Source organism: Gracilinanus agilis, chromosome 5, assembly GCF_016433145.1.
Source record: "Gracilinanus agilis isolate LMUSP501 chromosome 5, AgileGrace, whole genome shotgun sequence".
NCBI lineage: Eukaryota > Metazoa > Chordata > Mammalia > Didelphimorphia > Didelphidae > Gracilinanus > Gracilinanus agilis.
The window spans coordinates 222,528,779-222,549,629 of NC_058134.1; the positions used below are offsets into that span (position 1 = coordinate 222,528,779).

A 20,851-nucleotide genomic window follows, 5' to 3' on the forward strand; every position below is an offset into this window, starting at 1 on the left:
TTAAGATCTGGTACTGCTAGTCCCCCATCCTTCACATTTTTTCCATTATTTCCTTTGATATTCTAGGTCTTTTATTCTTCCAAATGAACTTTGTTATAATTTTTTTTCTAATTCAGTAAAAAGGTTTCTTGAGAGTTTGATAGGTATGGCACTGAATAAGTAAATTAATTTGGGAACAATGGTCATTTTTATTATGTTAGTTTGTCCTACTCATGAGCAATTAATGTTTTTCTAATTATTTAGAAATAGTTTTGGGTGGAAAGTGTTTTGTAGTTGTGTTCATATAATTCCTGTGTTTGTCTTGGCAAATAGATTCCTAAATATTTTATATTGTCTAGGGTGATTTTAAATGGAATTTCTCTTTCTAACTCTGTTGGAAATATATAGAAATGCTAATGATTTGTGTGGGTTTATTTTGTATCCTGCAACTTTGCTAAAGTTGGCAATTATTTCCACTAGCTTCTTAGTTGGTTCTCTAGGATTCTTTAAGTAGATCATCATATCATCTGCAAAGAGTGATAGTTTGGTCTCCTCTTTGCCTATTTTAATACCTTCAATTTCTTTTTCTTCTCCAATTGCTAGTGCTAGTGTTCCTAGTACAGTGTTAAATAATAGAGGTGATAATGGGCATCCTTGTTTCATACCTGATCTTATTGGGAAGGCTTCTAATTTACCCCCATTGCATATAATGCTTGTTGATGGTTTTAGATATATACTGTTTATTATTTTTAGGAAAGGTCCATCTATTCCTATACTTTCTAATGTTTTCAATAGGAATGGGTGTTGCATTTTTCAAAGGCTTTTTCTGCATCTATTGAGATAATCATGTGTGATCTGAACCTTTTCAATATCTCAAGGACCCAGAATTTCATCAGTTCAGGGCTGCGATTATAACCAAGGGTCCTTCCTCCAGCACTGCTGATTCTAAGTCCCTCTTCCTTAAACAGGTTATATTTGGCATGGCCAAAGAATTCATCTTCTGATCAACTTAGTGATCAGCATCTCAAAAATTAGCTGGACTTATCCATCATTGGACCTGTGTGCCAGGAACTACCCCAAAAGTTTAAAATCCTATTGGTGAAAAGAAATATATACATAAAAATGTAGCAAGTATATATAAAGTAAAAGAGAATATATAGCAAATATATACAAAGTGAAAAGAATACAGCAATTAGATACAAAGAGGAAGAAATATAGCAAATAGATACCAAGTAGAAACAAAGAATATAGCAAATATATACAGAGTAGCCAGGGGAAGGACACCAGAGATCATAATTGAGTTCAATTTTGAAGGAAACTAAGGATGCTGAAAGGGGAAAGTGAGGAAGAGTGCCCTCCAGGCAGTGAGTGAGGAGGGAGAAGAACAAAAAAACTAGTTTTTGTTGGATCAAAATGTATACGGAATAGAGTAATGTATAAGCTCAGACAGTAGGTTAAAGTCCATCTATGTTGTGTTTTAAATGCCAGTGGGAGGGGCCTTGAGGTCTTTTCAGCTTGATTGGACTCACCTTGATAAGACTTCCTCTGGGCCTCAGTTTTCTCATCTGTAAAATTAAGGATTTGGACTATTTGATTTTGAGATCTCATATGCCACTTTCTTCTGGCCTGGGGTTTGACCAAGAGTCACTCTTTAGTGCTCTTACGACGCAAAAGATTTGGGTTCAGATCTTACTCCCATTTACTACCTATGTAATCTTGGGTGAGTCACTGGGCCTCAGTTTCTTCACCTGTAAGGTTTATATTATTATTTTTCAATTGTTTCACCTGCCTCTTCATGACCCCATTTGGGGTTTGCTTGGTAAAGATACTGGAGTACTTTGCCATTTTCTTCTTCACTTCATTTCACAGATGAAGAAACTAAGGCAAACAGAATTAAGTGATCCTTTTCCAACATATTTTATAGATGAGGAAACTGAGGCAAATAAGGCTAGGTGACTTGCCCAGGGTCACACAGCTAAGAAATGTTAGAGCCTGGATTTGAACTCAGGAACATGAGTCTTCTTGACTCCAAACCTGGCACTCTATCCTCTGTGCCCCCAGGCTGCCACGGTTTATTTTTTGATATTTAGTCATTTCAGTCATGTCCAACTCTTCATGACCCCTTTTGGGATTTTCTTGGCAAATACTGGAATGTTTTTTCCAGTTTCATTCCTATTAATTTAGCTCACAATTAAAATAAACTTGAGACATGTATATGATTTATAAGCAACGTGTTATTCTTTGAATGTTGTCATGGTTCTGGATTCAAAGACTGTATGAACAAACTTATATTTTTCTATCATAGACTTTACTTGAAAATCATGGAGAGATGACAGCCAGTGATAGTAGATAGAGTGTTGACCTCAGAGCTGGGGATACCTTGGGTCAAGTCTTGCCTCAGATACATACTGCCTGTGTGACCTGGGCAAGTTACTTAACCTTTAAAGGTTAAGTAAACCCAAGAGACTCTCTAAGAATATAAATTGCAGAGTAGAATATAATTGCAGAGAATTTCCTTACCAGATTTCCTACACCAATTTAATTACAGGTCCAGTAAACACACATAGAATGAGAAAGAGGATAATAGGCCCCACGTAGTCATAAGTGTTCTTCTGTAGTTTCTCCTGCCCTAGTTAGTCCTTGGACTTGGGCATACTTCAGAGGTTCAGTGCCAGTTGTTTATCGCCATTATAACTAAGGGATCTGGTTTATGGGATGTGACTTAAATAGGGACTCTCTACAAAAGATTAAGTGGAAAAGGGTCTTGGCTCAGGTTCAAAATTGTATAGGTGGTATTTCCCGAGCAAAGGGTTTTCTCTACTCTAGGGATCAAGCACTAGGCATATCCCCAGTGAGACACAGGGACAGCAGTGCTTCTTGGTCTATAATTTATACCATGACAGGTACTTTTTTTTCACCCTTGGGGGAAAAGAAAGTACATCTCAGCGTAGTTATGACCTACATGACACTCCCTTTTGTGTGTTTCAATGACCTAATAATGATGTTTTTATTCTTTTTTTCCTCTATCCAGCTATGTACAATTATCACGGATCAGTTTGAAGAAATAAATGCAAATATCAGCTCTCTGGATGGTGAGCCTTTATAGTTATCTCCTCTTAGATATTTCCATTTAAAAATCTTAAACCTTAAAGAACTAAATAAATGTGACCCAATGCTAAGAATAAGTGGAGTTCAGATTTATAGAAAATTCTGAAAATGGAAACTCTCTTTACCAGTGTAGATGGCCAATTCTTCTATGACTTACAGTCTTAAAAAGTTCCCTGGGGCATTCCCAGGGCCATATCATATTGTCAGTATATGCCGGTGATGGGGCTTCTTTCTGTTGTTATTGTTAAATTTCACAACTTTATTAGGAAATGATTAAGATTTCTACATGTAATCTTGGGTTAATATAAAAATCATATCACATGGACTTTTCTGGGATTCTTTAGTACAAGAAGATATTTTATTTTATTTTTAATTTAATTTTATTAGTTTTTTTATTTTAATAACAAGTTTACATGAGTTTTCCAAAGTTACATGATCTACATTATCTCCTGAAGTTGGCAAGCAATTCAGTCTGGGTTACAAATGTAGTATCATGCAAGACATATTTCCATATTATTCATTTTTGTAAGTGAATAATCTTATAAAACCAAAACATATACCCAAATAAACAGGTGATAAGTCACATGCTTCCAACCCCACTAGTTTTTATAAGTCCTCAGAATTGTCCTGAATTGTCATATTGTTGTTAGTAGCAATGTCTATCACATTTGAGTGTTCCACAATATTACTATTACTGTGTGCAGTGTTCTCCTGGTTCTGCTTCTCTGTATCAGTTCATGTAGGACTTTCCAGCTCTTTCTACAATCATCCTGTTCATCATTCCTTATATCATACTAGTATTCCAAGTGATGGGTCTTCTTAATCCAAGATCAGCTCTCTAGTACCATGCTTCCTATCAGACTTTCTCCTTCTTCCTCCTCTTCCCCTACCTATATTTTCCAGTCCCAACTTTCTTTCTTTTCAAACCCTTACTTTCTATCTTAGTGACAACTCTAAGAAGAGTAGCACGGGCTAGGCAAATGGGGTTAGCAGCTTGCCCTGTGTCACACAGTTAGGAAGTAGCTGATGCCAGATTTGAATTCAGATCCTTCTGACTTCACATCTGGTGCTCTATTCACTGATGTGCCCCAATCTCAGCTTTCAATATTTAGTGATTTTGATACATGGTGTCAAAGTCATCTTTATTTTTTCAAGTATGGGTTAGACTGCTTCAGTCCCTTCCAACTCTTAAATTCTATGATTTTGTGACCCAGCCCCATCTTCATCTTTTATTGCCCTTCCCTGCTTTCATCTGTGGAATCTGGAATGGAGTCTGGAATATGGTTTGAAATGCAGGGACCCCTGCTTTTGAAAAGTGCACTTCTTATATAGGACTGTCCACTGGGATCTTTGGAACTTCTCTGTAACACATACCAATCGACTGATCACCCAATAAATATCTTCATCACAGGAAGAGCAGAGTTTCCTAGCATTAGAAATGTGTATTTCTTAAAATAGAAAGCATTTCTCATTGCACCCCATGGAGGTGGCTGTCTACCTGGTTGCTTCTAGTCCTGGCATCAGCCAAACATGAAATCAAAGAAAAGAAAATGCTGTAACTCTATGCAGGCCTGAGGATTGATCATATCCATAGCAACAGAGTAGGGAAGAAGTAATCATATCACAGAGAAGATGCCATAGATCAGAAACAGATTTTTCTTTCAAGCCCAAAAGTAAGCATGTAAAATCAGAACTTGTTATGTTTCACTTGTTTCAGAAACAGAACAGAGCTAGCACAGAGTTTCTAAGGAATATTCCATAATCTCTCTGAAAATGACAATGGGGATTACAGATGTAACATAGGAACAAACCAGTGGTCACAGAGAACTCCAGCTTCTTGATCCTGCCATATTAGGTTTTCTTTGAGTCTCTTTGTTCCCTCTCTTTCCTTCCTCCTTCTCAATTTCCCCCTTCAGTCTTTCTCTTTTTCTCTCTGTCTCTCTCTTCGTGCAATATATATATATATATATATATATATATGTATGTATGTATGTATATGTATATGTATATCTTTCCATCTCACTTCTCTGTCTCTGTCTCTTTCCCACTTCTCAATCTCTCCCTCAGTCTCTGCCTGTCTATCTCTATCTGCCTCTCTCCCTCATTCTGTCTTTTTCTATCTGCCTCTCCCCACTTCTGTCCTTCCTTCCATCTCTTTGTCTATCTCTTTGAACATCTCTCTATCTATCTCTGTCTCTCCCATTTCTCAACCTCCTCCCCTCAACTCTCCCTCCCTCTGTCTCTCTGTCCATCTCTCTGTCTTCTTCTCTGTCCCTGTCTTTGTCTCTCTCCTCTACTTTTCAGTCTCCCCCACCTAAGTCTATGCTCTATCTGTGTATGTCTCTCCTTCTCCTTCCTTCTTTCTTCATCTCTCTGTCCATTCCTGTCTGTGCTTCTCTCTACCATCTCTGACCATCTTTCTGTCAGGCTGTCTCTTTGTCTGTCTGTCTATATCTCTCTTTTCCCCTTCTCATTATCTCTCCTCTCAGTCTCTGTCTCTGTCTGTCTCTATATCTTTCTTCCTGGCTTTGCAAAACCTCGCCTTTTTTCTGGACAGTTGCAACTTTGATATGCTCTTCTGTGCCTTTTATAATATGGATCGTTTCTTTTCTCTGCCTCCCATTTAGTTGTAACCAAGTTTAGTGAGGATGCTGTGCTAGATTATTCCCTTCTGGAGCCTCCAGAAATCACCCAGTCATCCATTGATCTACAATTGAAGGTAATTTGTTCATCGTGAATGTCACTCTCAGCTTAGTCATGGACAAGAACCCATTGAAAAGTGAGTTTCTTCTTGGTAGAAACCTACAGTAGAGTAGGATTTTGTCAAGAGAGGGTCTTTTTAGGGTGCCTCAGTCCTTTCAGAATCAGCAACATCTTCCTTGTGGACAGTGCCCTTCACTGGTAGAGATTGTAACTGCTCCGAGCTTACCTCACAGGATGGACTTTGTGAGATGCTGTGGCCAAAGAACATTATTGATTGGTATAGAAATTTCTGTAAATAAACTTCCCAAATTTAGCTAGCTGGTACTCAAATACTAATAATCAACAAGCATTTTATTTTATTTAAAACTGTTACCTACCACCTTAGAATCAATACTGTGAATTGATTCCAAGGCAGGAGAGCAGTAAGGGCTAAGCAATGGGGTCAAGTGACTTGCCCAGGGTCACACAGCTTAGAAGTGTCTGAGACAGCTAAAATCATCTCCTTCGTGCTAAGTGTTGGGGTTACAAAGATACAAATGAAAACAAATGAAAAGATCCATTGGTGACAGAAGCATGTGCCCTCTCTGTGGGCACGCACCTTGTTGCCCCAGCAGAGTTTGCCAGAGTTTGTTATTAGAAAGCCTGAGGGAGTCGGGGCCAGTCTGGGGACATTTCTCACGTCACCTGCCCCTCATAAAGGTTCATCATCACTGACCACATCCTTGCCATACTTCTGTCTAAGAATTGATACTGAGACAGAAAGTGAGTTTTTTTTAATGTAATTGGGAATTATGGGACAAAAGAAATGAACCCAGAGTCTTTATACCTCCAAGAAGCTTCAGAAAAAGACTTTAGAGCAGGACAGCTTAACGTCCTTTCCCATAATCCCCTTGTGATTCTGTCCCTCAAAGACACTGGACAGAGCTCTCTCTGGTGATTGGCAATTGATCCAGAATTCAAAACATACCAGCACAATCAGTCATGACCTACTGATATTGATGTGGGAGTCCTTCCATTCTGGACTAGGAGACAGTAGAATTGTCTGGACTTTTTCATGCTTAGAAAGTTAGTTAATGGAGGGCAGCTGGGTAGCTCAATATATTGAGAACCAGGCCTAGAGACGAGAGGTCCTAGGTTCAAATCTGGCCTCAGACACTTCCCAGCCGTGTGACCCTGGGCAAGTCACTTGACCCCCATTGCCTACCCTTACCACACTTCTGCCTTGGAGCCAATACACAGTATTGACTCCAAGATGCAAGGTAAGGGTTCAAAAAAAAGTTAGTTAATGACTACATTGTTCCTTTGTTGACACTTCTGTTCACAGTTTGCTCATTTAATGATTTAATTGATGTCTGCTACCCCCAATGGGGTCTGGTCAGAAATCATAATAGCTTTCAATAATTATGGCAGAGTAATTCATTCTATAAATTTTGTTGACTCTTTCTTGCACTAGAGGCTAATTATCCTTATTTTAAATATATAGTTTCTCTATGCCCAAAGAGCACTAAAAGACTGCCTGCCCTTTGATCCAGCCATACCATTGCTGGGTTTGTACCCCACAGAGATCATAGATAAAAATACTTGTACAAAAATATTTATAGCCATGCTCTTTGTGGTGGCAAAACCTGGAAAACGAGGGTTTGCCTTTTTTTCAACTGGGGAATGGCTAAACAAATTGTGGTATATGCTGGTGATGGAATACTATTGTGCTCAAAGGAATAATGAACTGGAGGAATTCCATGTGAACTGGAAAGACCTCCAGGAATTGATGCAGAGCGAAAGGAACAGAGCCAGAAGAACATTGTACACAGAGACCAATATGCTGTGGTAAAATAGAATGTAATGGACTTCTCTACTAGCAGCAATGCAATGACCCAGGACAATTCTGAGGGACTTATGTAAAAGAAAGCTACCCACATTCAGAGGAAGAACTACAGGAGAGGAAACACAGAAGAAAAGCAACTGCTTGAACACATGGTTCGATGCTGACATGATTTGGGACGTAAACTCTAAACAACCAACCCAGTGCAACTATCAATAATATAGAAGTAGGTCTTGATCGATGACATGTGGAGATCTATTTATCATCTCCACATAATCTGATAAGGATGGCTTAGTTGATGAGAAGTAATGGGACACGGGAGACAATCTTGACTGTTAACTCATAGCTGCTTCTCCAAAGTGCCATTGAGTCACAAGTTTATTATATATGAAAATTCAAACTCCCTTTCACCCAAAAGCACCCCCCGAAATTTTGCAATTGCACAGAAATACAAATTATGTCATATCAAAACACAAAAGGTCTCATTGGCTTCAGAAGAGAACAAGGCCAAGGCTGAATTTTGGCTGGCCTATTATCGAAAGCTAAGTCTGGGAATACTTTCTCAGGGACGAATAGCCCCCACTGGAGGAGGTTTTGTCTAAATTTTGTCCATTATTGACCTTGACTTGTCTAGAAACTACTTTTGAAACAAAAAGAATTGTATTTCTGACCAAAGGAGACAATGTTAACCTCTTGACTGCTGATTTGCTAGGAGTTTAAAGCTTTTCATTAAGGCCACAATACTTTTCAACAAGAAAAAGTGTGGATCACAAAAGGGGTCAAAAGAGGAGTCTCAGATTTTTATCTATTTGAGACTGTTTCTCTTATTGGCTTCCCACAATGACACATGAAGAAACCAGAAGAAACCAGTGGAAATGTGCATCAGCTATGGGGTGGGGAGGAGTGTTGGGGGGTGAGGTGAAAACAAACAAATAAATAAATATATAGTTCCTGACCAAACACATACACACACACACACACCTCCCCACTCTCAGTTTTATCAAACATCTAGATTTTTTCTTGCTCTCACTTTTTGTCGCTGTAGCTCCCTGACAGCCTAAACTAAAATTCAAATATTGCCTCTGATACTTATTAACTATTTAAGCCTAGAAAAGTGATATAACTAGTCTCCCTGGAACTTCATTTTTCATCTGTAAAGTGGAGATGTTAGTATCTACTTTAGAAACTTTTGTGGACTCAGACACTTAGTAGTTATGTGACTATAGACAAATCACTTGATCTCTCTCAGCCTTAGTTTCCTAAACTGTAAAATGGGAATAATAATGGCATCTACTTCTGTCAGAGGGTTTCTCGAAGACAGGTTACTAGAGACAAGGGTCGGTTTGGGATTTCATAAAATAAGGGTGTCAGCAGCAAGATCTAGGCAACCAAGGTTAAATGACTTGCCCAGACCTGGGAAGTGTCTGAGACCAGATTTGAACCTAGATCTTCCTTGCTCCAGGCCTGGAGTATCTAGTGTGCTTACCTAGCTGCCTTGAACTTTCTTATCATTTTCAAAATAGATTTGTACTTTCTAGTCTTAGAGTTGCTCAGGATACTAAAAGGTTAAGGGCCTTGCCCAGGGTCATGCAGCCTTTATGGGACTTAAACCCAGATCTCCTTGCCTCTAAGGCCAAGTCTCTATCCATAAGACCACCCTGCCTCCAGGATCAAATAACATTATATATATGGAGATATATATGGAGATATGTATATATATATATGTACATATATATATATACATATATATATATGGCTCTGCAGATTTTAAGGCACTATATACGTTGATTTATTTCAGATATTTTATGATGACTTGATTTTTTACATAGAATATTGATTTTTCTTTCTTTTTTCCCTATAGGGCACTTTCTACCCAGTGGGAAATTTTACTGACCCTCCATTCCAACCGGTTCCATTCACACTCCCAGACCGCAGTGATTCGATGCTTTACATTGGAATCTCAGAGTATTTCTTTAAGTCGGCATCATTCACGTATTTCACCACTGGGGCTTTTGATATCACGCTGACCACAAAAGAGGTAAGAGGACAGCGTGTGCTTGGGCTTAGTGTCCTGCTTAAGTGCCATCCTGGGACCTCAGCTTCTGCGCCAACTAAGAGTCCCTACTCTTGAGAAAGTGCTGTCCTGTCTCCTAGCTGCTCGAGCCTTCCCACTGACTGGTATTTTCCATCCACTCTGTGTGTGTGTGTGTGTGTGTGTGTGTAACTGTACATATTTTTGTTTGTGCATGTGTCTACACACACACACACACACACACACACACACACACACACACGTTGTTGGGCCTCCCTCCGTTAGAATGTAGGCACTTTGAAAGCACAGTGTCCAGCTCACATGAAGCCCTGACTGATTAATTGATTCAGCTAGAATGGCAACAATGAAAAGAATTGTAAAACTGGCCTTTGTTACTATATTTAGCCTTTCAATCACCTTGACTATCTGGGATTAGTTCTTAAGAATGAAATGTATCTCACCATGTAACCAGCCTCTTGCCTCCCCTGTAATTGCTATAGGCACTCATAGAAGAGTAGACAAATTCATTGATTTTTATGGCATGTTCCTCCCACCTATAATGGAAGCAAATTCTACAACTATCAGCATGTATTGAATTATTGAATATCTTCAAAGATATTCAATAGATTACCATATTCAAAAGAGAGTACCATATACTTCTTTTTTAAACCCTTTTCTCCTGTCTTAGAATCAATATTGAGTTTCGGTTTCAAGGCAAAAGAATGGTAAGGGCTATGCAGTGGGGGATAAGTGACTTGCCCAGGGTCACACAACTAGGAAGTATTTGAGGCTAGGTTTGAACCCAGGACCTTCCATCTCTAGACCTGGCTCTCAATCCACTGAGCCACCTAGTGCCTCCAGAGCCCCATATACTTTAATGTATTAATTGCACCATTAAGCAGTCACGATAAGTGGATACATACATACATACATACACACATATACAAAGAAATTCTTTATTTTATGTTTGCAAGAAAGTCTACTTGACCCTGAAGGCAGAAGTAGGAGCAATGGGCAGAAGTTTGAGAGAAGGTCTTAGATCCACACAAGTAAAAACTTCCTAGTAATTAGAGCTACTCAAAAATAGAGTGAGGTCGCTTAGGGGGTAGTAGATTCTCCCATACTAAGAATCTTCAAACAAAGATTGATAATCATATGAAGTCAAGAAGATGTGAGTTCAAATTCTGTGTCAGACGCCTACTAGTTGTGTGACTAAAGTTATTCGACCCATCTACTTGTTTCCTCACTTGTAAAGTGGGGAAAATAATAGCACCTAATTAAATGCCAGAATTGTCATGAAGACCCACCATTATTTGTCAGGAAAGGTGTAGAGGGGATTGTTGTATAGAGCAGGGGTTAGTCTGAATTACCTCTGGAATGCCTTCTACCTCTGAGATCTGGTCATTGAATGATTCAAAGGCAGCTGACTATACTGAGAGTCAGAAATTTCTAAGCTCTGAATCACAGAATGGAAAGAACCATTCAGGCCAACAATCCAACCCAGTTGTTACCAAGAATTCCCTTTATCACACGTCTAACAAAAGTCATTCAGCCTTTGTTCGAAGACCTCTGAGGAGAAGCTATCACTTCTACAGAAAGCCCACTTCCGGCCAGCTCCAGTTGTTGGGAAATTTGTCTTGATATCAAATCCATCAATTTCCCTTTTTGCTAATTCCTTTTGTGGCTCCAGTTCTATCCCTGGGTCCAAACAGAGTAAATTGATTCACTTTTCCACAGTTCAGATTCTCAAATATACTTGAAAGCAGCTTTCTTGTCTTCCCTGAATCTTTTCTACTCCAGACTAAATATCCCTTGCTCAATCATGACCCCATTTGTAATCCCATTTGAGCTTTTCTTGGGAAGGATACTGGAATGGTTTGCCATTTTCCTCTCCAGTTAATTTTGCAGATGAAGAAACAGGGGTAAGTGACTTATCCAGGGCCACATACTTACTGTCTGAGGACAAATTTGAACTCGGGTCTTCCTTACTCCAGGACTGGTGCTCTATCCATTGTACCACTTAGCTGCCTGCTAAATATTCCTACTTTCTTTAAATGCTATATATGGCATCATCTTATGGCCGGCCATTCACCATCTTGGTTTAGAAGTCATGCAACTATGAGTCCTGTAACACGATCCATCACTAATCCACTCCCACCAGTCTCACTCTGTCACACACTTTTTTGGGGAAAAAAAAAACAGTGGCAATTATAAAATACTTATCCTTTTTAGTATTTCTCTATGATGATTTTTTTTAGCCCTTATCTTCTGACTTAGAATTGATGCTAAGTATTAGTTCTGAGGCATAAGAAGGGTGAGGGCTAGGCAATTGGGGTTAAATGACTTGCCCAGGGTCATACCATGAGGAAATCTCTGAAGCCAGATTTGATCTCAGGACTTCCCATTTCCAGACCTGGCTCTCTATCCATTGAGCCAGCTAGCTGCCCCTTGTATGATGTTTTTGCAAGCATTTGAATAACACTGTAAATATATTGCCTTATTTGGTCCCACAACCACCCTGTAAGGTAAGCACTACTATTATTCCAATTCTACAAATGAAGAAATTGAGGCTGAAAGATATAAAGCCTAGCGGCAAGGAAGTATAAGAGGCAAGGTTTGAACTTAGGTTTTCCTGATTCCAAGTCCAGCACTCTTAATTACGGCACCATCTCGCTGCCTTTAAGATGAAATATATTACAACTCTCCTTCAGGAAGATGCTCTTGCTTCATAAAACTGATAGCAAATATGGCATTTTCCCCTGAAGGAAAGTGAGTTAAGAAGTTGACTTGAGGCTAACTGACTTCTCCATTTCTTTTTCAGCTATACAAGCACTTAATTCAAAACTCCCAGGGCATTGGCAGTTTATTTTCTCAGGTAAGTGATCCAAGTGAGATTTCTTGATCTCAGGTCTCAGGATAGAGAGCTAGATAGAACCTTAGAGGTCCTAGGATCATATGATCAAAGATTGAGAGGTAAAAGGCCACTGAGTGCAATCCCTCATTTTACAGAGAAGGAAGCTGAGGTCAGGAGAAGTTCAGAACTGATCTATCTCCTAGATAATATGGTAGCAAGTCAAAAACCCTGGCTTAAGCCATTATCCTCTGATTTCAAATCCAGCAATCTTTCCCACATATTCCCACCACTTCCTTTGTCTCCTTTTAGTGGTTTCACAAGAATTTTTTGCTCTGCAGATCTTGGGGGATCCAGTATTATGGATCATAATCTTAAGAGTCCCAATCCTGGAATGTTATTCAGATGAAATTGCCTTTTATTTTGGGTAAATAAAAGTGAGCCAAAGAAGATTTCTGAGCGGAGGAATAACATGACTAGATCAGATGCATCATAACAAAGATTCTGACAATCTTACAAAGACTGAATCTGAGTGATAAGATAGTGGGGATGAGAAATCCTTTAACCAAATTATTACAGTGGGAAGTCCTGTATCAAAGTTATTACAATAGTCTGAGTAGTGATGAGGACCCAGAGGGCTGTGAAAGAAGATGGAATTGAGAAGAGGATTGATTATAGACATGAGAGAACCAGAAAGCAGTGCCATCAATGTGGCTCACCAATGGCTTGACTGTGAGAGATAATGGAGAAGGAAATGGCAAATCAACCCAGTATTTTTGCCAAAAAAAAAAAAAACTAAGTGGGGTGAGAAAGAGTTGGACATGATTGAAATGACTGAACAAATGAAAGCTAAAGAAGGAAGAATCTGACTAAACCCTAAGGCTTTGAAAATGGGATACTGAGTGAATGGTGGTAATGCAGACAGAAATAATCACCACAAAAGGAGGAGCAAGTTGAGGGGGAAAGACAATGAATTCCCTTTCAGACAAATTTAACATGACAGTGTAGAAATGCTTAATGGATTTGACTCTCCCACTGTAAGTTCTCCAAATAAAATATTTATTTTTCTTCCAGATATCAACTAGGTTTAAAACCATTTGAACCAATGAGAAGAGAAGGAATTTTGTCTATATCTGTGAATTTCATGAAGCTGCTATTCATGTTCTTATATACCTGTTCTAAATATCATATGTCAAGAATGTCTGCCTTCACAGAACTTAAAGTCTAGCACAGGCAAAGCAGATATGCATAAAACAAAAGACATTTTAATTTGAGCAAAGCTATTTTCATTTCTAGCACCTAGAAGTTGTCCATATTTCTTAAAGATTAGCCTAGAGAGGTATAGTGAATAGAGTATTTGGGCTGGGAGTCAAGAAGACCTGGGTTCAGATGCTTCCTTGGGCACTTAATTACTCATATGTCCTTAGACAAGTCTCAACCCTTCTCACCCTCAGTTTCCTCTTCTCTAAAATGGGAAGAATTAGAGCTCCTACCTCATAGGGTTGTTTGTAAGAAACACCTGAGAAGATATGTGTAAAAAATTCTGTAAACTCTAGAGATTAGCTATCAGTATTCTTATTGTCTAAAAATCTAAACCTACCAGGTAGAATAGAGAGAGTTGGAGAAAATAATTGAAAGTTGTTTTAACAATATTCTATTGTTGATATGGACTAATTTCAATGTTCATCATTACTAAACAAGTTTTGTTGGTTTGGTTTTGATTCACATTACTAATTCCACCTTTCTCTTCTTGAATTTGGACAGATTGCAGAACTATATATCATGTCTCAGCCACTGATGGTGAGAATTCTGACCACTGAACCCCCAATGATCAATTTAGAACCAAACAATTTTACCCTCAACATCCCTGCTTCTATTGTGATGATGACCAAACCTAAAAACAGCACCGAGGAAGCGATTGTCTCTATGGATTTTGTAAGTAATCAGAGCAAGGAGGTGAATTAAACTCAAAGACCCCCAAATAGTTTTATTCATTGAACTCTAGCTTCATACTTCCAAATTGTCTGGAACTATTCATGGCTTATACGTGGGACCTGATGAGGTCTTTCTCCCTAATGGTAGAAAGACAGTGAAAAAATAGATACACATCAAATTTGGCAAATAATAAGGAAAAGCAGAGAAAATCATTGCTAAAAGGGAAATGGAAAAGTAAGTATACTCATTCATTATAAGTAGAATTGCAAACCTATAGAATTTGGAGATAACAATATGGTAGCACACAGTAAGTGTTACAAAAAGAACCATACCTTTTGATTCAATAATTTAATTGATGGGACCCTGAGTCTGAAGGATCAAGAACAAATTTTTTCTTCATATTCAAAAATTATCATAGCATATTATGGATAATTTTTTAAAACAGCCTAAATGTTAAACAATAGAAGAATGGCTAAATAAGTCTTGACACATTCATGGAACATTATGCTATAATACTATTAAGACCAATAAGCAATCTATAGATACAAAGCAATCTGGAAAAACTTATGAAATAATGCAAATTATTATGAACTATATATTTATTACGTATTATTATAGGAGATAAAGCCTAAAAAAGCAGTACTTGAATAATCGAGCACCCACTGACTAGGAGCAGATATAGGGAAAAGTAAATGGGAATGAGTGGCCAGACAAAGAATTCTATGAGAGACTTAACGCAAGAAACTAAGAAGTTACTATCATTCATTTTATTTTATTTTATATTTTTTTTAAGCCCATACCTTCTATCCTGGAATCAGTACTGTGTATTGGTTCCAAGGCAGAAGAGTGGTAAAGGCTAGGCAATGGGGGTCAAGTGACATGCCCAGGGTCACACAGCTGGGAAGTGTCTGAGGCCAGATTTGAATGCAGGACCTCTCATCTCTGGGCCTGACTCTCAATCCACTGAGCCACCCAGCTGCCCCACTATCATATATTTTAAATTGAATTAATCTAAATGTTGGCAGCTAGATAGTACAGTGGATAGCACACAAGGCCTGAAGTCAGGAAGGCTCATCTTCTCACATTCAAATCTGTCTTGAAACACTTACTAGCTATGTGACCTTAGGCAAGTCACTTAATCTGATTTGTCTCATCTGTAAAATGAGCTAGAGAAGGAAATGGCAAACCACGCTAGTATTTGTGCCCAAAAAAATCCCAGAAGAGGTCATGAAGAGTCAGGCATGACTGAAAACAACTGAACAGCAAAGAATGTCAGTAGTTTCAAAGAAGTTTGGTCAACTCTTTTTGATATTCAGAGTTGTTTTTGTTTTAATTTTTACATCTTTTGCTTTAGCATCACCTTAAAGCTCAGCTGTATCTTTCCTTCTCTAAAAGGCAATCTCTTTTATTAATTAATTAAAAAAAAAAGGTGGAGCAGGGGACAGAAGCTTGGAAAAATACCTCAAAACTAGCCAGTCTGAGTCTTGTTCTATTTTCAGTGGTCCATACCCAGAGTTGTTTTCTTCTCTCAAGAAGGGAGAAAGGGAAATGTGTTTCTCTCTTCCTAGGGACAATCTTGATTGTTATGATCACCAAGTATTGTCCCTATTAATTTTTTAATAAAATAGTTAATCATTTTTAAAAGATAATTGAGAGGGAGAAAGGAAGTGTGATAAGGGCAGTTAAATAAGAATAGTCCTCCTCCCCAATAAAAATTGGTATCTTTTCAAATCTGTTCCTTAGAAAGAGGATTTCACAAGCTAGATTTTTTATCTCTATTTTATTTTATTTTCAATTTTTTTCTTTTAATAACAAATTTCCACATAAGTTTTCCAAAGTCATATAATCGATATTGTCTCTCTCTCCCTTCTTCCCTCCCCCTCTCCCAGAGCTGACAAGCAATTGAGCTAGATTATTTTAACGATTTGGCCAAATAAAAAGAAAGCAGAGTTTCTGCATTTTCAGTTACAGATGGTGACAGTATTTGAATCTGAAATAGACATTTTCTCAATCCAGTAACCAAAGCATTTGGTCCTCCACAGATGGCAAGTACCAGTGTGGACCTGGCTATTTTGGGACAAAAATTGATCTGCTCCTTATCTCTGAACAGGTAAGATAAATTGGGTTTAACTGTCTCACTGCTTTTAGGCATTCTAGAAAACCACATTCTCAAAAGCAAATTCTTTAAAAACCCTTACCTTCCATATTAGAATCAACAGGTTCCAAGGCAGAAGAACAGTAAGGGCTAAGCAGTGGGGTTAAGAGATTGGCCCAAGGTCACACGACTAGGAAGTGTCTGAGACAAGATTTGAATCCAAGACCTTCCATCTCTAGACCTGGCTCTCTATCCACTGAGCCACCTCACTGCCCCCTAGCCTGTGACTTTATAAGAGTCTGTATGGAGAATTCAGGGCAAGATTTGAAATTGAGAAGAACTAGGTCAGAATCTTACTTTAAATACTTACTAGTTGTGTGACCCTAGACAAGTCACCTAACCCTCCATGTTCCTCAATTTCCTCCTCTGTCAAATGAGGCAAATGGATTCCAAAGGTTCTAAATTCCCTGCCAGCCATCTGTAATCCTATGCCAGATCACTCCTTCCTTTACGCCATACAAGTATAGACAGATAAGCATCTGCTAACAGAAGCATTCTTTGAGGCGAACCAGGGAGGGCAAACAAGTTAGGTCAGAACGCGGCTGGCACAGGGTCCACTGAGAGCAGAAGCTTTCCCAAAGGCAGCACAGAGGGAGTACCCAAGCTCTGCTTTACTAAGCAACCTGCCGAACCATGTGGGCTGAGGCGTGTGCATTAAGCCAAGGAATGATGGGATAGGAGAGGGGTGCTAGAGCCAGCTCAGACTGCTCCTGGAGAACCGGTCACTAAATGTTCATGGTGGGCATTTACACCTGAGAAATAAGCAAACACTACAAATCAGGGCTTGGTTTATTTTAGGCCTATATTTTAAGAAAGTGGTGGAGAAATGTTAATATTCTATCTCAGGGGGCAGGTAGGTGGCTAAGCCTAGAGATGGGAGGTCTTGGGTTCTAATTTGGCATCAAACACTTCCCAGCTGTGTGACCCTGGGCAAGTCACTTGACCCCCATTTTGCCTACCCTCACCACTCTTCTGCCCTGGAACCAACACACAGTATTGATTCCAGGATGGAAGGTAAGGGTTTATTTTTTTTAATAATATATATATAATTTAAAAGCATGTTTAGCATACATTTCCCCTCTATGTTAAACATTTATTAGCAGAGCCATGGATAGGCACCTTCCCTAAGACCATTCAGGGAAATCCCAGGCCATAGTGTCATAAAGTATCCTGGCCACTGGGCTTAGCAGTCAAATGACAAAAGTTCAAATCACACTTTTAACAGTAGAGACTTTATGGAGGGGTATATCTCCATGTCTTGATTTCCTCATCTGCAAAATGGAATTAATAATACAGCATTTTCCTCACAGGATTGTTCTGGGAGAGGAAATTGTGATAAAACTTGGAGCATTAAATAATTAGGGAGAATATTATTGCTTTGGAGGTCTACTTGATTGAATTTAGTTTTGCTAAAATATCTCTAATGGGGGCAGCTTGGTGAATAGAGAGTCAGGTCTGAAGACTTGGAGGTCCTGGGTTCAAATCTAGCCTCAGTCACTTCCTAGCTGTGTGACCCTGGCCAAGTCCCTTAACTCCCATTGCCTAGCCCTTATCACTCTTCTGCCTTGAAACCAATACACAGTACTGATTCTAAGATGGAAGGTGAGGGTTTTTTTTTAATCTCTAATAATGAAAGCGATTTGATCTGAAAGAGGTTGGTCACATTACTCCTTACTTCAATCAGTCAACAAGTATGTGTTATATGTCAAAAATTCTATTAGGTGGTGGGAATAAAAAGACCAAAATGAAATAGTCCTTAGGACTTACATTCTATAAGAGACAACACGTGCACATAAAAGGGTACCAAATAAATATTTCCTATAGGTATAAATACATCTATATACAATACAATAATAACCAGTGATAATTAGCATGTATGTAACAGCTTCAAATTTTGGAATGTGCTTTACCATTATTTTATTTGATTCTCCCAACAACCCTGGGAGGGGGCAGCTCCTGGTGTCCCCATTGTACAGTGACTTGCTCAGGGTTACACAGCTAGTAAGTATCTGAGTCTTCTAGGCTCAGGGCTCCCTCTAATGCTCTACCTAGTGTGTATATATGTGTGATAGCAGCTAGCTAAGGAGTCAGGAGCTAGAACTGGAGGCTCCATAGCCCAGCTAGGCCACACCTGGCAGGGATCGCAGGGCCAAAAGCCACCAAAGCTTTGGCTCCCATTATGGGGACGCCTGCTGTCCTGGTTACAAGTTACATGTAACAGTGGTGCCATAATACAGCTAAGGAAAGATCGAAGGGGCTGTTAGGGACCAGCCTGGGAACCCAAGTGTCCATCATGGCATCTTTCTTATGGAGAATGCATTGTGGGTTCCAGCCAGCCCCAGCACCAAGTATAGTTAGTGCTTCAGAAATGTAAAATCACTGATTTAGAACTGCAAGTGATAGCACTACACGGGTCATCCAGGCCCATCCCTTCATTTTACAAAAGAGGAGACGGAGACGGGGGACAGAAGAAATTAAGTGATCTGCCCAAGGTCACACAGGGAGTCTGGGGCAGAGTCAAGGTGCATGGGATTGACATGATCATGATTCCATACCTGGAAGAGATATTAGAGGCCATCCAGCCCAGCCTTTCATTTAACACATGAGGAAACAAAAGTTCATTAATATGAATTGACTCAGCACAGCTGAGTGGCTCAGTGGATTGAGAGTGTGACCTAGAGACTGGACGTGTGGGCTTCAAATGTGACCTCAAATGCTTCTTACACTAGGTGTGTGACCCAGAGCAAGTCACTTAACCCAATTGCTTGGCTCGTCTAGAGAAGTTCTTCACCTCTCTTCTCTCTTCAATCCAAAACTTAGTATCAATTCTAAGATAGAACGAAAGGCTTTTTTGTTTTTTTATTTGAATGAATTGACTTTTCCATAATCACACAAATTATGACAGAGGGCAGGATTTGAGCCCAGGTCTCACCACTTTGAATGCAGCATTCTTTTCCAAATATCCTTTGTCATCTACTAAATAAATAAATATTTATTAAATGAATGAATGAATGAATAATGTTGGAAGAACTTTTAGAACCAAAGTGAGTAAGCCAAGAGCTTCTCAAAATGGCAAATTTAATACTAAAAGAGGTTTCCATCTTCTAGATTTGGGGCAGGAGGACATTTTGACATTTAAACTGTTCTTTTCAGGTTTTTAAAAATTACTTTCTGAATTTCTTTCTCTCCAGATTCCAGCTCTCTGGACCAGAATCTAATCGTAGCTCTATTGAGGTAAGATTTCAGAACTTCGGGTCTTGGAGAAGGCACCTGAGCTGCCTCCAGCCCCCAGCTGGCTTGCTGTCTTTTTGCATGAATGATTCTATCCTCTGCCTCCAGGTCCCATTTTTCTTTTTTTTCTTTTTGTTCCAAAAATCTTTCTCTGTGGCTGTTCCTCCACCCACCAAGCTAATTTGGTGCCTTGCATTACCATTCAGTTAGAGCCATGCTAAGTTTTTGTGTTGTTGTTTTTTTTTTTTAAACAGAACATTCAGAAGGTTGCTAAAGCTCAGCAGGATATAGGAGAAGTTATTCTCAGGGATTTCAAAGCCCATTAAAAAATTTTTTAAGCTAAAGTCCTGGTACTAAATTTATGCACCAGAATCCTAAAAGAAGAGGGTGAATGGGCATTGTAGGTCGATGTTTATTATACTTGCCCTTCGAAGCTTTTGAACAGTTTCTTAGAATCAACCCTAGAGTTATTTGGCACATGGCTACCCAGGCTTTGGGGGTGTGGGTACCCCTTTGGAACCAGGTACCCTCCTTCTCCCCACCTTTCCCATTACTTTATGTGTCTCTTTACCAGTAACTGTTACATATGTTAAATAGTACCATAATACAACTACATGAAATATTAAATGGGCTTTTAGAGACTAGCCTGGGAGAACTTAAATATCAATCATTGCATCCTTCCTATGAATAAATAAAATTCATACTTCATAAATTCATAACTCAAAAATTAAAAACTGAATAAATATATTCTCCAGCAAGGAACTTCATCTGTCTATACAGATTGACACTTTCTCTGTAGAGTAGAGCCTTAGAAAGTTACCTGCAGGAGCAGCTAGGTCACCCAGTGAATAGAATGCCAGGCCTGGAGTCAGAAGGACCTGGGTTCAGATCTGGTCTATCCTAGCTGAATCACCCTGGGCAAGTCACTTAACCCTATCTGCCTAGTCATTGTCCTTCTTTCTTAGAATTGTTACTAAGACAGAAGGTAAGGGTTAAAAAAAAAAAAAGGACTGAAGGAGGAAGATCCTGAGTTAC

The 20,851-nt window shown here is 39.0% G+C and overlaps 1 protein-coding gene across 1 annotated transcript in view; it reads left to right on the forward strand.

Moving 5' to 3' along the window:
* The window catches only part of BPIFC (BPI fold containing family C), a 40,812-nt gene that overhangs the window by 14,436 nt on the left and 5,525 nt on the right, over positions 1-20,851 (forward strand). The window contains exons 6-12 of the mRNA XM_044678779.1: positions 3,011-3,071; positions 5,715-5,806; positions 9,474-9,650; positions 12,466-12,519; positions 14,260-14,430; positions 16,473-16,540; positions 19,777-19,819. Of these exons, the coding sequence (XP_044534714.1) occupies positions 3,011-3,071; positions 5,715-5,806; positions 9,474-9,650; positions 12,466-12,519; positions 14,260-14,430; positions 16,473-16,540; positions 19,777-19,819 (666 nt within the window). The remainder of the gene's footprint in view (positions 1-3,010; positions 3,072-5,714; positions 5,807-9,473; positions 9,651-12,465; positions 12,520-14,259; positions 14,431-16,472; positions 16,541-19,776; positions 19,820-20,851) is intronic.